The following is a 15,165-nucleotide window of genomic DNA, read 5'->3' as shown; positions in this document are numbered from 1 at the left end:
GTTATTTTACATTTTACTGTACTACCGACACCTTGAAACTACTTTACACATCGGGAACAAAGTCGCCCGACACCGACATTCCCGAATCCTCGGCATCCGACGAGTCTTCCACCAACACCACATCCGAAACCGCCGATCCACCCGAACGCGCCTCAAGAACCTCCAACTCACCCTGCCACATCGCGATCAAACGCGCCAGCGAGGCACGAGTACCTTCGGCCACAGCAATGCGGTACCGAAGCTCCGACGCGATGCCTTGCGCGACGACAGGAGACAGGCGAGAGGAGTCGGGCAGGGCGGGGACAGCAGAAGAACGGGGACGGGAAGGGGCCAGGACGGTACAGGTGGTGGTTGGGAGACGCTGGACGGGCTTCCGAACCCGAACAGCTAGACAAGACGATGAGCTCACAGCCCAGCAATGACGAATTGATTACTCACCTTTAGTCCGCGCAATACTCTCGCCGACAGATCGTTCGGGGATGAGTACCTCGACCTTACGCTTCTTAGTCGGGCGCGATGGTTCCGGCTCCCCCGACTTTTCGGCCGCCTTCGCTTTCGACTTCCCTTTCCCCTTTGACTTCCCTTTGTCCTTCGGCATCCACCCGGGCTGGAAGCTACAGCCTTTCTGCTCCTTGGAGCACTTCGTACAAGAAACTCGGCCGGCCCTCGTGTAGCACCGAAAAGCTACAGTGGTAAACTCGGTGGCGCACCGATGGCACGCGTATTTGGCCTAGAAGAAAGAAGGGTCAGCAAGCAACAAAAGGCGGCAAGAGGGAGGGGACTTACGAGGACGTCATCCGGCAACAAGCCCGGGGGATCCTGCAGCAACTTACCAGCTCCGTTCCGCTCCACAGGAGGCCGAACAGACGACATTCGGCCTGTGCCAGGACCCAGAGGAAGCACGACACGTCCAGCGGTCGGCGTCAGTTGACGCGCGAACTCGATGACAACGGCAGCAGCCGATTGCTTGCCCTTCGCGTCAGTCGGGGCAGCGGCGGCGACCAGGCCCACGCTCATTCGGTCCAGGGCATCGGTTGCGGACGCAAGCTCCGAATCATCGGCGGACGGGTCGGGATGAGAAGAGTCGGCGGACGGATTGGGATGAGAGGAGGACGCGGCGGTAGAAGGAGAAGGGGAGTGAAAGAAGAGAGGAATGGGAAAGACGGACTCTGACTCCAGCTCGGCCAGCTGACGATCACCCTGTTCAGGATCGAGCGACCCGTTGAACATGGCCTCCACCAAGGCCTCCCGACGCCGCTGACGATCTTCTTCGGCCAACTGACGGGCAGCGGCAGCCCGCATCGCCTCGGCTTCCTCAGCCTCACGTTCGGCGACAGCGACCCGCGCAGCCTCCTCTGCCAGGGCCTGTTCTTCGGCCGCTTGTTGCTGTTTCTGCGCTGCAAAGCGCGCCGCACGCTGCGGCAAGATGCGCGAACCCCAGGCAAGCCAGTCGTCGGTGGCAACATGATCGAGGCCACTCTCAGCCTCGGCGACCCAGGCCGCGAGTTCGGGCACGTCCTGCCCACGCGCCGAACGATCGAAAACAGCCTGCAAGGACGTCAGCAGCCAGCAGAAGGCAAAGGGACGGACCGACTTACCACTCATTTGGCGAACCCCTGCGCCCAGGCCTCGTAATCTTCGTACTCGGCGGCGCCGTCGGGAAGAGCGAGCATGTACTCCCCGAGCTTGGTTTTGAGGACAGAGAGGATGGAGGACATGTTGGAAGGCCGAAAGGATCGGACGAGGAGACGAAGCGGCAGGAGGATGGCGATGAAGGACTTAGTCGCTGGAGAATCAACGATCGGCAGGGGATCGTGGTCACCTGACAAAGCCCCGTGCCACTGCGCTCGGCAGAGGCCGCGATACGCGCCACCGCTTTTTGCCGACACAACTCTCATGCCAGCGTCTAGCTTGGGCGCTAGGACTCAGCCACCCCTTCACCTAATCAGTTGCCACGCCACAGGAGTTTGCCGGCTCCGCTTCGGTCTCTCTCGCACATTGACCCAGGTCTTTCCACGCCATCGCTCTTTGCCGATTCACCGCCTTTTGCCGCACCACTCCCATGCCTCAGCCACATACTCACCTAATCCGATCCCACTCAAGTTTTTTCCACGCCTCCACCCCAGTCTCCACGCCACGGGACTTTGCCGACTCCGCTTCAATCACTGTTGCGCACGCCACAGCTAGTCTTCCCACGCCACCGCTCATTACCGATCATTTTCCCACGTAACTTGCCACATTGCCACTTATTTTCCACGCCACTTTTCCCACGCCACTTTTTCCGCTCCAACTCATAGCCACCGACCACTGACTGAGGACAGTCAGGATTTCAGTAGGGAGGAGATGATGAGCATGCACCCGCGCTAGGGTCCGAGGGAGGTATTCGGGAAGCTTTGGGGAGACACCGAACAGCGCTAGACAAGTACCGAAGATGCCGACTATTACCGAACACGGTCGGTCCCTACCCGACCGACGACAAGCCACCGAAGGACGTTCGGCAGCACTTGGGTCAGTTCGCCCACACTTCACGTACTTACCATGACCGCATAGGAGTGTTACGATAGATGTTTACGAGATCGGTGATACGCTAGAGGTGGCTCTAAGTGCCGAGCACAACACTAAAACAACCTCTAATGCAGGGGGTGCTGGAGCTAGTTTCTGTTACACAAGGAATCGTTAGTGATGACTTTAGAAATCGACGGCGCACTTGAGAAGCAGCGAGGAGTGGAGATTATAGCGCCCGAACGGTTTCGGGACTGCACCGAACACCGACCGAACGTTCGGTCGGTCGTGTCGGCGATTCGGTCGGTAACGAGGAGGTAGTGTCGCGACCGACAACTACGTGCTTCAAGAGCCACACGGGACTCTGACAATATACGAGGAAGGACGAGGGGTACGAGCAAAGAGACGAGTACGAACGCGAACAAGGCCGAACGACGAAGATGACAAGTTTTCGGGAGTCGATGAAGACGATTTCGATGGTTGAGACGAGTGCGAATGAGCTCTGAACTGTGGGGTGCGAAAGCTGCTTTATTCCAGAGTTGTATGTAGGTTTTTATAGTAAACAGCGCCCCTAAGTAAAATATCGAACCTGAAATGAGAGTAGATGTCGAATGGGCGCCAAGCCTTAGCGATCAGAGAAGATAAGGAGGTAGGTGAGATGTCCATATGGGTTCCGAAGGTGATAAGGTAAAAGGTAATCAGTGATGTCGAAATCCCGAACGTTCGGGATCCATCGCCCGAGTGTAGGTAGCAGGAACAGGCGTTGGAGAACCAATGAAAAATAAAGAAGAGGTATCGTACGACCAGGGTGGCCAAGCAATGGTGTAAGATCGTGTTTGACCGACCATGCGGAAGTCGGGACGATAAGCGATAAGGACCGACCGACTCACGGAGGACATCGGCCGATACGGAATACTGGCTCCGATCTCGTACACACCTATCGTAACCCTCCTGTGCGGTCATGGTAAGTACGTGAAGTGTGGGCGAACTGACCCAAGTGCTGCCGAATCGTCCTTCGGTGGCTTGTCGTCGGTCGGGTAGGGACCGACCGTGTTCGGTAAAAGTCGGCGACTTCGGTACTTGTCTAGCACTGTTCGGTATTTCCCCAAAGCTTCCCGAATCCCTCCCTCGGACCCTAGCGCGGGTGCATGCTCATCATCTCCTCCCTACTGAAATCCTGACTGTCCCCAGTCAGTGGTCGGCGGCTATGAGTCGGAGCGGGAAAAAAATTGGCGTGGAAAATGTGGTGGCGTGGCAAGTTACGTGGGAAAAGGATCGGCAATGAGCGGTGGCGTGTATCGCGGCTTCTGCCGAACGCAGCGGCACGGGGCTTTGTCAGGTGACCACAATCCTGATGATCGTTGATTCTCCAGCGACTAAGTCCCTCATCGCCTTCCTTCCTGCCTCTTCGTCTCTCATGTCGTCCCTTATCTCTGTCCTGAAGGCGAAACTCGCCGACTACATGCTCTCCCTCCCGGACGGCGCTGCCGAGTATGAGGATTACGAGGTCTGGGGGCAAGGGTTCGCCAAACGGGTGGTGAGTCAGTCCTTCCTCTCGTTTTCTGCTGGCTGCTGACGCCCGACAGGCTGTTTTCGACCGTTCGGCGCGTGGGCAAGACGTGCCCGAACTTGCCGACTTTATCGCTGAGGCCGAACGTGGTCTCGATTCGATGGCTACTGACGACTGGCTGGTATGGGGAGCGCGAATCCTGCCGCAGCGGGCGGCGCGCGTCGCGTTGCAGCAACAACAGGCGGCCGAGGAACAGGCACTAGTGGAGGAGAGGGAGCGTGTTGCCGTCGCCGAACAGGAGGCTGCCGAAGCTGAGGCGACGCGGGCTGCTGCGGCTCGGAAGTCGGCTGAAGTAGATCGTGAACGGCGCCGGGGGGTGCTGGTGGACGCGATGTTTGATGGCTCGCTCGATCCTGAAGAGGGTGAGCGTCAATTGGCTGAGCTCGAGGCCGAGTCCGTCTTCCCTCTCCCTCTCTTCCTTCTTTCTCCTTCTCCCTCCGCCGCCGCTTCCTCTTCTCATCCTGTCCCGTCCGCCGACTTATCCCATCCCGACCCGTCCGCCGACTCGTCCTATCCCGACCCGTCCGCCGACTCGTCCTATCCCGACCCGTCCGCCGACTCTGCGCTTGCATCCGCAACCGATGCCCTGGACCGAATGAGCGTGGGTCTGGTCGCCGCCGCTGCCCCGACCGACGTGAAGGGCAAACAGTCGGCTGCGGCTGTTGTCGTCGAGTTTGCTCACCAACGGACGCCACCTCTTGGACGCGTTGTCCTTCCTCTCGGCCCTGGGACGGGCCGAATGTCGACCGTTAGGTCCCCTGTGGAGCGGAATGGTGCCGGTAAAATGCTCGAAGATCCGCCAGAGTTGTTACCCGGTGATGTACTGGTGAGTTCCCTCCCTCTTGCCGCCGTTTCCTCTTGCTAACCGTCCTTCTTCTAGGCCGACTACGCTTGTCACCGCTGTACAACCGCCTTTCTGACCAAGGCGTTCCGTTGCTACCAGAGACCTGGGCTGGTTTCGTGCACTAAGTGTGCCAGGGAGTCGAAGGGGTGTAGTTTCCAGCCCGGGTGGATGCCGATGGAGAAGGCGAAGGGGAAGTCGAAGTCGAAGGGGAAGGGGAAGTCGAAGGAGCAGTCGGCGCCCAAGGCGGAGGAAAGGGAACGTCCCTTAAAGCGTCGTAAGGTAGAGGTGGTTGTCCCCGTGCGGTCAGTCGGGGATAGCATCGCCCAAACGAAAGGTAAGTCATTTTTCGGTTGGATTGGAGATGGGAGCTCATCGTTCGGTATTGTTCGGTGCAGCCGTTCGCACCCGAAAGCCGGTCCAGCGGCTTCCTACCACGGCTAGGGCCGTCCTCGCTCCTACCCGCCCTTCCCGTGCTCGTTCGGCTGCCTTCCCCGCTCCTTCCGACTCTTCTCGCCTCTCGCCCATCGTCGCCCAAGGCATCGCGTCTGAGCTTCGGTACCGCATCGCGGTGGCTGAGGGTACGCGTGCTTCGCTGGCGCGATCGGTCGCGATGTGGCAGGCTGAGCTAGAGTCGCTCGAGGTGCGGGCGGGTCCATCCACGTCCACCGACGTTGTCTTGGTCGAGGACTCGTCGGAGGCAGACGATTCGGGAAGGTCGGTGTCGGACGACTTTCTTCCCGATGAGTAGAATAGCTTCGAGGGTTCTGTCGTATAGTAAAAATGTATCATAAAAGTGAAGGGACTGTCCTGAGTTAACTGAGACGTTCGGTGAAGACTAGAGGCATTGTTTCGGAAAATCGGTCGGCGAAATGGCTGTGTGAATGTAGTTGTAAGCGAAGCGTTCGGCAGAAATGAAGAGAATAAATTGGAATATTAGGGGAAGCCTCAGTATGTCATCACAGGCATAAAACCCTATGGTTTTGCGCAAATCGGAAGAAGTCTTCAATGCGGCTTGGTACTTGAAGGAGTGACGGGGAAAATGAGTGCCGACTATTCGGTCGGCGATTGGTCGGCGGCAAAAATACTAAGAGATGCGGAAATAATCGGGTGTCAGTCCATGTCTGTGACGAATGAATCGGAATAAGGAATGGGTATATCTGTGCATCCTCCTCCCTACTGAAATCGTGACTGTCCCCAGTCACCGACCGAAGAGAGCGAAGGGTGGGAGGGTGGGTCTAGTCGGAAGTCGCCGAAGCCACATCGTCGTCTTCTGCTGATCGGATGGAGCTGGTGTCGGTATCCTCTTCGTCGGCATCGTCGTCTTCAGCGTCGTCGTCGTTCGATCTGGATTCTTCCATGGCCCGAAGGCGTGCTTGTGAGATGTCGAGGAGGGCTTCAAGGTCGGAGAGCTTCAGAGATCTGCGAGCAAAGTAAGGAATAATGCGGAATGCTGCCACTGGCCGATCAAAGACCGATCCGTCAAGTTCGGCCAGAATATACGCTCCTCCTTGGTTCCTAGAAATCACCAGCAAAGGTCCCAAGTACCGTGGTCGCATCTTCCGATTGAGCGCCTTTTCTATGGCTGTGTTGCGCATCAGGACAAGCGAGCCTCGGTGGAAATTGAAGTCGCGAAGGGTGGCTGAATGCTGCTGTTCAAATCGGATGGCGGCCTGGACTCGGGCGCCGACTACCGAGCTGCGAAGGTGGGCGAGGTCCGATCGGCGTTTCTGCAGGGCTATGGCCCGTCGGGCGATGAGGTCGGTGGTGCTGAGGGTTGTGGTCGGTGGTGGCAGGAGGTAGGTGGCTTCGGCGATGTCGAGGGGGAGAAGGGGATGGGTTCCGGTCGCTGCGAAGTATGGCGAGCAACCCATTCGGCGCCGAACAGTAATACAATCAGCCCAGAATACGAAATGAGCTGCACGATTCCACTTGGCCTGATCTCCATCAACGGCTTTGAACAGAGCCTGCCGAACATCGAAGTGAGGTCGTTCGGCGATGCCGTTGGCGCGGGAATTGTAGCCCGAAATACGAATGTGCCGAACGTGGTACTTTTTCGCTAACTGGTCGAGCGCCTTGACGAACGCTGGTCCGTTGTCGGAGACGATCTCTACCAATGTTCCCCATCGGCACAGGATATCCTCGAAGATCCAGTCGGCGAGGGCTGAGCTTGTCTCGCGTCGCAGCATTCGGAATTCGGGGTAGTGTGATACCGAACAGCGGCCTTGAACGAGATACTTGAAACCGCCGGCGGTCGGCATGTGCATGGTATCCATATACATCTTCGCGAAGAGTGGTGCAGGCGTGGCGACGGTCGGGGGAATGAGGACGTTGCGAGTCTGGCGAATCTGGCAAAGGTGACATGTCCGAACAAACCACGAAATATCTTGCCTCATGTGCAGCCACCAGAAGCGTTCGGCGATCAAGGCGGTCGTGGCGTAGAATCCCTTGTGAGCAACGTCGTCGTGGGCGGCGGTGAGAATTGTGATCCGACTAGAAGGGGCTGCAACAATCTTGTGTCGACCGTGCGAGTCTTTTCTCCATAGCTTGTCGGCTGCGATAAAGAACTCAGTGCAATATCGTAGGAAGGTAGCATATTCGGAGTCGGAGAGAGAGGGGGGCCGAACCAATGTTCGGTGCCAGTCGCGGACCAACCATAGGCGTTCTTCGGCTTCCAACGCTTTTTGCGATCTTGGGATATCCGAATAGTCGATGGTCGGGCCTTCGTCGTCGGAGTCGGTATCGGTCGGGGGGTCACCTATGAGTGAGGAGGTGAAGATGGCGGTGGTCGAAGTTGAGATGGAGGTGGGGAACGTGTTGTTGATCTGATGGAGGAAGCCGTAGAGATTGTCGATCCAGTCGTCAAAGTTGTCTTCGGGTTCGGGTCGATCGGCGGGTTGCGGTGGTCGTCGGGAGAGACCATCGGGGCCGTGAGAGGTGCCGGGGACGTGGACAAGTGTGAAATGGAAGGTGAGGATGGAGACGATCCACCGATTGATGCTGGCGCTGGGTTCGAGATCCGGGTTAGTGAGCATGCCCTTGATGTAGCGTGCGTCTACTTCGACTATCAGATTCCGAACGCCGATGAGATACATTTTGAGCGATCGGAGGGCGCGAAAGAGACCGTAGAGCTCGAGCTTCGGCTGGGAGAATCGCGATTCGCGGTCGTTAAGGGTGATGGAGCCGAATCGAGCATAGTACCGAACCCGCGGACTGTCGAGTGCGCATTGACAGAGGTGGAAGCCGACCGCGATTTGTGAGGTATCGACGGCGAGGATGACGTTGGCTGCCGACCCATAGTTGATCGGCCGGAGGGCTGGCGATTCGAGCAGTGCCGACCGGAGGTCGTCTTGGGCTGCTATCTGGTCTGGACCGAACACGAATGGAAAATCTTTGCGCGTTAACATAGTCAGTGCATGCGCCCTGTGTGCAAAATTCCGAATGAAGATCCGAACGACACCGATCGTCCCCAAAAATGCCCGAACGTCCGAGAGATCCCTGCAAGGTCCCCACTTCATAATTGACTCTACCCTAGACTCGTCGGGTAATCTTCCTTCGTACGTGCACCGATGGCCGACTACCGTGATTTCGGCTGCGCAGAGTGTCGCCTTGTGTCCCGAAAAGGTCCCTCCGCTGTACTTCATCCGCTGGACCACCCGATTGAGGCCTTGAAAGTGCTCCCACACAAACCGTCGTATGCCGGGGTTGTCGGGATGCGTCTCGAAGCCTCCGTTCGGAAGTTCGTATCGGGTCGGTGGGCCCCGAATCGGGACATCGTCGATGAAAGGAATGGTGGTGTCTGGGATCTCTGGCTGGAGGATGTGGGTGACGTCGTCGTGGAAGATCGGGACCGAATTCGTCCATCCCATGGGTAGGGTGACGAGTCGGTGGGCACCGAACGGGGTCTGGAATGTGGTGAAGTCGCGAGATGATTCGGCGAGCCCTCGTTCGTCGTATCCAACATAGAGATCCAGAATGCCGCCGCAAGCGCGAGCTGCAAACTGTTCAGCGATCTGATCGGTATATGGGGGCACACCTGAATGCTGGATGGTGACGGCGTTCAGGGGTTCGAGGCTGTGAACGATTCGGAGTTTGGTGCCAGTGGAGGTGCTATTCGTCTTCTTGACGACTGTAAACCAGCGCGATCGGTAGGACGAATTCGACGGCTCATAGACTCCAGCGGCGATCTTGGTTTTGATAAGTCGGCACACTTCGTCGTAGATGCCTGGTGGAATCGGAATGTTGCGCTGAACCCAGGGCTTGTGCTCGACTACCGGCATATTGACTGGTGGGAAGAAGTCCTCGCGGAAACGTCCGCGTTCCGAATCGTCCCAGGCAAATCCCATCTCTTGTAGACACATGAAATGGTGCATGAGCTGTCATTCGGCGGGCCAAAGGAAGTCGTCCGAGTGGACTTTGTCGATGAGGTCGCGCCGTTCGGCTGTGTATCTGCCGGTCGGCGTGAAGGGTGGGGGGTTCGGTGTCAGCGTCGGAAGGGTAGCGAGAGGGTCACCAAGGATGTTCCGAACGATTCGGAACTTTTCGGGGAGGTCGGCCAAGACTGGTCGTGTTTTCTGTGCAACCGGTTTGTACTTGCGCTTGGCGGCGAAGATGGCGACCGGGTCGGCGATATTAGTGGAATGGAAAGAACCGGGGACGACTGAGGAAAATAAGGACGACATATCGAAATTGAGATTGTTTTTGAGATGATTTTCGGGCCCCAAATCGGAGGCCATAATGTACTTGAGACAAAGATCGCGACGAGAGGGAGATGGAGAATGGAAATCTGAGGACGCTTCAATAAGTGGGAAATTGGGGGTATCATGATCGGTGGAAATGATCAGTGCAACTTCTCCTTGATCTCGGATCAATTCATCGAGTCGCGAAAACCCGCTTGTCTTCGGTGAAGGACTCGAGGGGGTCCTCGTCTAATCATCGGAATGGTGGCTCGTCGTCCCGTGTTCGGGTCATTGATGGTGATCGTCTGGTCTTCATTTGAATAATTCTTGACGATACTTTCGGTGAGGATGTCGAAGGGCCGACCGAGGAGAACGTCGTAGGCTGGGTTACGAATGATGTGGACTTGGAGGTACAAGGTGATATCGCCGATGAGGAATGGGATGTTGCGTGCGAGGCCCAAGGATCGGTCGATTTCGCCATTCGCCGACTGCATATTGAGGACGATTTCAGGGTCGTAGATGAGTGCCAGTTCATTGCAAATGCCTTCCGACATGGCGATGACTTGTGAACCCGGATCGATGACGCATTCGACTTCCTGTTGGTGATCGACGAGGGGAACAATGGACCTTAGGGCTGAAGATTCTTTAGCGACTATCAACGGCTGAGGAACCTGACCGGGCTGTAGACTCTTCAGATATGTTTCGTACGTGTCGGGGATGATGATCGCGCCAGGTGGAGGTGTTTCCGGCTGGTGCAGGACATTGACGAAGGAGGAGACGGTCGGTCGAGTCGGTGGTTCGAGATCGTCGATGGCGTAGGGTAGATCGGCATCTTGGTAGAAGGTCCGAACATTGCTGGCGTCTTTGGTAGGTGATCGGCGTGCCGACGTGGCTTCCCTGACCTGCGAACGGACTTCGGCGGAGAGGGAGAGTAGTTCGCGCTGGGTAAGCGTCACCTGAGTGGCCATCGCCCTGTTTTAGACCTCGGCTGCTACCTTCTCGTCGTAGATCGGCGCCGTGGTTTTGTAGGCCGGAGCGTCCTTCTTTGCCGATGGTATCTTTGCCGGGGCCCCTATGTTGCGTTCGTGCGGTGGTGCATAGGTGGCGTCCTGGGCTTTGGCGTATGGGTGGATCGGAGCATCGTCCTTGGCTGGTACCGGGGGCGGTCGCTGAGTCGGGGTGGTTGGTCGGGGTTCGGGTTCGGGAGTTTCGGTCCTCGCTCGTCGTTCGGGAGCCGGTGAAGGGGTAGGTGCCGAACGTCCCGTCTGCGCCATTTCTCGTGCCCTTGCGCCCCGTGTTCGGAGCGCGAATAGTTCGCGTTCGAGGCTCGCAATTCGCTGGACGTCGGTGAGTTGGTAAGTTGGGGTGACATCCAGCAATGAGGGTGAATCGTGACGGGAGGCTATCGTCATCGGGTGAGTCGGCGCCGCATTTACCGTAAACATCATCTGTCCGGTCGCCAACTGGCCTGGATTCCTGCGATGCCATTCGTCAACTCGGTCCTTCAGATTACTACCCGTGATTTCTCTGGGTACGAATGCCCCACTTGACAATACAACCTTCCCCTCGATATTCCTCTTGCATTTGCCGATCCGAATGTATTCATTGACCTCGGGACAGGCGCGCATGAAGTGTTCGGGACTGCCGCAGAACATGCAGTTATCGCCGCCTTGTCCTGGTTGTCGGGATGGTCGATCGGCTGGCCTGGACGTCCCCTGAGCTGCAATGGCTTTGACGAAGGTGTCGGTGAGCCGTTCGAACATGGTCGCCAGGTCTTCGGCCTTGATCGTGTTGGTGGGCGGCGCAGCGGGGGCTGCTCGAGAGATGTCGGTGGACGTAGTGCTGTAGGCGGATGTGGTGCTGTGCAAGACGAATCGGGCCGCGTCGTGGATGTCCTGGAGGTTGTATGGGTCGTCTGGGAAATGATCGGGGAACTTGAGTTGTAGACGTTGAGAGATTCTTGCCCATAGCTCTGGTTGGAATCCTCTAGCGAAGGCGCGTCCCTGTTCGGCGACCGAGATTCGTGCCTTGCTGAGGAGGAATACCGTGATCGCCAGGAATCGCCGATGATAGTCGCCGAGTTCGCTGAGAGACAAGATGCCGACCCTGCTCGTTTCGCCGACTAGCTTGTCCATATCTGATACCGACCATTTGCGCTCTTCCTCCGATCCGGGGTATAGTCTGTAGACCTCTTCGCAGAACTCCTTGAATGTCTTCGTGGCGTCGGTGAAAGTGGTGAGCGATTCCCAAAGCTCACAGGTGTCGACGTCCAGGAATCGGCAAGCGTGTTTCTTCCTTTCCTGCTCGTCTTCTACCGCAGACCGAACGAAGTGGAAGTCCAGATCGGCGAAATATCGTCTCAATTCGCGGGGTTGATGGGGGTCAAAGGTCGGAGCCGTTCGATCTCCACGAGCGGGCATGGATGGGGTTGCCATAGTGAGAAAGTCAAAGGTGGGGGAGAAGGTATTGTTTGCTAAGGTGATCGGGGATGGAGTCGCTGGTTCGAAGGAGCGTTCTAGCGAAGTCGGTCGGATGGTCGGCGTCCAGAAGACGGGGCTGCGTGGGATTAACGGAGAGATGGAGTCGTGGAGAGATGGGATAGGAGACGGGGGTGATTGTTCTAAGAGTGCAAGGTCGAGGATGGGGGAAATCGGCGGGAGTAGCGATCGGTTCGGCGACGAAGGTGGGGTTAAGAAGAAAGTGGAGTCGGGTGGCGGCGAGAGCGATGGCGAGGATTCAAGATCAAGATAGTGATGGTGGGATAGATGCTCCGGGACTATATCGGCGTCTCCGAACAAACTTCGGTCGGCAGATGTTTCCTGAGTATTGAAGCTGTCGATAACTGTTTGTCGTTCTTCGCGCTCCGCTGTTGGTCGGGACGAGCGACGTAGATTCCTTGAGGTAATTTTGAATACTAACCCCTCGCGGTGGGCTCCAAAATGATACGCTAGAGGTGGCTCTAAGTGCCGAGCACAACACTAAAACAACCTCTAATGCAGGGGGTGCTGGAGCTAGTTTCTGTTACACAAGGAATCGTTAGTGATGACTTTAGAAATCGACGGCGCACTTGAGAAGCAGCGAGGAGTGGAGATTATAGCGCCCGAACGGTTTCGGGACTGCACCGAACACCGACCGAACGTTCGGTCGGTCGTGTCGGCGATTCGGTCGGTAACGAGGAGGTAGTGTCGCGACCGACAACTACGTGCTTCAAGAGCCACACGGGACTCTGACAATATACGAGGAAGGACGAGGGGTACGAGCGAAGAGACGAGTACGAACGCGAACAAGGCCGAACGACGAAGATGACAAGTTTTCGGGAGTCGATGAAGACGATTTCGATGGTTGAGACGAGTGCGAATGAGCTCTGAACTGTGGGGTGCGAAAGCTGCTTTATTCCAGAGTTGTATGTAGGTTTTTATAGTAAACAGCGCCCCTAAGTAAAATATCGAACCTGAAATGAGAGTAGATGTCGAATGGGCGCCAAGCCTTAGCGATCAGAGAAGATAAGGAGGTAGGTGAGATGTCCATATGGGTTCCGAAGGTGATAAGGTAAAAGGTAATCAGTGATGTCGAAATCCCGAACGTTCGGGATCCGTCGCCCGAGTGTAGGTAGCAGGAACAGGCGTTGGAGAACCAATGAAAAATAAAGAAGAGGTATCGTACGACCAGGGTGGCCAAGCAATGGTGTAAGATCGTGTTTGACCGACCATGCGGAAGTCGGGACGATAAGCGATAAGGACCGACCGACTCACGGAGGACATCGGCCGATACGGAATACTGGCTCCGATCTCGTACACACCTATCGTAACCCTCCTGTGCGGTCATGGTAAGTACGTGAAGTGTGGGCGAACTGACCCAAGTGCTGCCGAATCGTCCTTCGGTGGCTTGTCGTCGGTCGGGTAGGGACCGACCGTGTTCGGTAAAAGTCGGCGACTTCGGTACTTGTCTAGCACTGTTCGGTATTTCCCCAAAGCTTCCCGAATCCCTCCCTCGGACCCTAGCGCGGGTGCATGCTCATCATCGGAGCCAGTATTCCGTATCGGCCGATGTCCTCCGTGAGTCGGTCGGTCCTTATCGCTTATCTTCCTGACTTCCGCATGGTCGGTCAAACACGATCTTGCACCATTGCTTGGCCACCCTGGTCGTACGATACCTCTTCTTTATTTTTCATTGGCTCTCCAACGCCTGTTCCTGCTACCTACGCTCGGGCGACGGATCCCGAACGTTCGGGATTTCGACATCACTGATTACCTTTTACCTTATCACCTTCGGAACCCATATGGACATCTCACCTACCTTCTTATCTTCTCTGATCGCTGGGGCTTGGCGCCCATTCGACATCTACTCTCATTTCTTGTTTAATATTTTACTTAGGGGCTCTGTTTACTATAAAAACCTACATACAACTCTGGAATAAACCAGCTTTCGCACCCCACAGTTCAGAGCTCATTCGCACTCGTTTCAACCATCGAAATCGTCTTCCTCGACTCCCGAAAACTTGTCATCCTCGTCGTTCAGCCTCATTCGCGTTCGTACTCGTCTCTTCGCTCGTACCCCTCATCCTCCCTCGTATATTGTCAGAGTCCCGTGTGGCTCTTGAAGCACGTAGTTGTCGGTCGCGACACTACCTTCTCGTTACCGACCGAATCCCCGACTCGACCGACCGAACGTTCGGTCGGTGTTCGGCGCAGTCCCGAAACCGTTCGGGCGCTATAATCTCATACTCCCCGTTGTTTCTCAGTACGCCATCGATTTCTAAAGTCATCACTAACAATTCCTTGTGTATTAGATACTAGCTCCAGCACCCCCTGCATTAGAGGTTGTTTTGGTGTTGTGCTCGGCACTTAGAGCCACCTCTAGCGTAACAACGGTCGGCGAGTTCTTTCCCTTTCTTTGAACTTGGCGTAGTCCTCGGCGTCGTCATCTGAGAAGTTATTGAGGTGTGGAGCGAGGGTGACGACGGCGGGCTCTGGATGGTGAGGGCTGGTTCCTCTATCAATTCGTCCAGCATTGCTTGGGTGAGGACTGGTTCCTCTATCCACTCGTCCGATGTCTGGATTGGACACCATAAGGACGACATCGGGGGAGGAGTTTCTGGATGGTGATGAAGCATCGTGGTCTTCGTGAAGGAGCATTTGAGTGAAGGAGAGGGAGCTTGAGAGAAAAGTGGGAGACGATGTGGGAGGATGGTCTGTTTAGAGCTCTCTGGACGCTCTTTTATAGACTTTTCTTTCTGCTTTTCAGGGTGCTCCCGGACGAGGTTTATCAGGGTATTGGTCATGAAACTCCTTCATAGCTTCTTCCGCTGTCCCTTTTAGGAGAGTGTAGGGTTCCCAGGTGTTGTCCGCCTCGGGATATCCCATCCATTTGACCAAATATTTGGTTCCCCGTCCTTGTTTCTTTGAGTCCACGATCATTTCTACTTCGTAATGTTCTTCATCGTTTAATACCTCCGGCAATGGTCTGGCGAAGTTTTCTCCGTGTGCCTCGGTTTCCCTATACTTGGTTAGCGTTGCGGCATGGAACACCAGGTGGATTCTCCATTGTTGGGGAATTTGGAGTTTGTATGCCAG

The 15,165-nt window shown here is 56.2% G+C and overlaps 6 protein-coding genes across 6 annotated transcripts; 2 read left to right on the top strand and 4 right to left on the bottom strand.

Moving 5' to 3' along the window:
- Positions 1–43: 43 nt before the first annotated feature.
- On the bottom strand, positions 44–1,898 carry HETIRDRAFT_454391 (uncharacterized protein; the record flags this gene model as incomplete). The annotated part of the gene is made up of 5 exons (XM_009552128.1): positions 44–387; positions 439–730; positions 787–1,416; positions 1,479–1,548; positions 1,615–1,898. 5 exons carry the CDS (start codon positions 1,896–1,898, stop codon positions 44–46), a joined length of 1,620 nt encoding a protein of 539 aa, XP_009550423.1.
- A 447-nt stretch (positions 1,899–2,345) lies between these two features.
- HETIRDRAFT_325153 (uncharacterized protein) lies at positions 2,346–2,564 on the top strand (the record flags this gene model as incomplete). The annotated part of the gene is made up of 1 exon (XM_009552127.1): positions 2,346–2,564. A coding segment is annotated over one exon (219 nt), but the record flags the coding sequence as incomplete, so codon positions are not given.
- A 1,219-nt stretch (positions 2,565–3,783) lies between these two features.
- On the top strand, positions 3,784–5,664 carry HETIRDRAFT_454390 (uncharacterized protein; the record flags this gene model as incomplete). Its single annotated transcript, XM_009552126.1, has 5 exons — positions 3,784–3,841; positions 3,876–4,039; positions 4,089–4,898; positions 4,953–5,250; positions 5,312–5,664. 5 exons carry the CDS (start codon positions 3,784–3,786, stop codon positions 5,662–5,664), a joined length of 1,683 nt encoding a protein of 560 aa, XP_009550421.1.
- A 487-nt stretch (positions 5,665–6,151) lies between these two features.
- Positions 6,152–8,782, bottom strand: HETIRDRAFT_325939 (uncharacterized protein; the record flags this gene model as incomplete). The annotated part of the gene is made up of 1 exon (XM_009552125.1): positions 6,152–8,782. The coding sequence occupies one exon, from the start codon at positions 8,780–8,782 to the stop codon at positions 6,152–6,154; it is 2,631 nt and encodes an 876-aa protein (XP_009550420.1).
- Positions 8,783–9,915: 1,133 nt separating this feature from the next.
- Positions 9,916–10,560, bottom strand: HETIRDRAFT_58110 (uncharacterized protein; the record flags this gene model as incomplete). Its single annotated transcript, XM_009551374.1, has 1 exon — positions 9,916–10,560. A coding segment is annotated over one exon (645 nt), but the record flags the coding sequence as incomplete, so codon positions are not given.
- A 9-nt stretch (positions 10,561–10,569) lies between these two features.
- Positions 10,570–12,027, bottom strand: HETIRDRAFT_120969 (uncharacterized protein; the record flags this gene model as incomplete). Its single annotated transcript, XM_009552124.1, has 1 exon — positions 10,570–12,027. One exon carries the CDS (start codon positions 12,025–12,027, stop codon positions 10,570–10,572), a length of 1,458 nt encoding a protein of 485 aa, XP_009550419.1.
- Between the last annotated feature and the right edge of the window lie 3,138 nt (positions 12,028–15,165).

The sequence above is a fragment of the Heterobasidion irregulare genome (genome assembly GCF_000320585.1).
Source record: "Heterobasidion irregulare TC 32-1 unplaced genomic scaffold scaffold_09, whole genome shotgun sequence".
In the NCBI taxonomy this organism is placed as follows: domain Eukaryota; kingdom Fungi; phylum Basidiomycota; class Agaricomycetes; order Russulales; family Bondarzewiaceae; genus Heterobasidion; species Heterobasidion irregulare.
The sequence above is the reverse complement of the archived record's forward strand: the minus strand, read 5'-3'. Positions and strand labels throughout refer to the sequence as shown.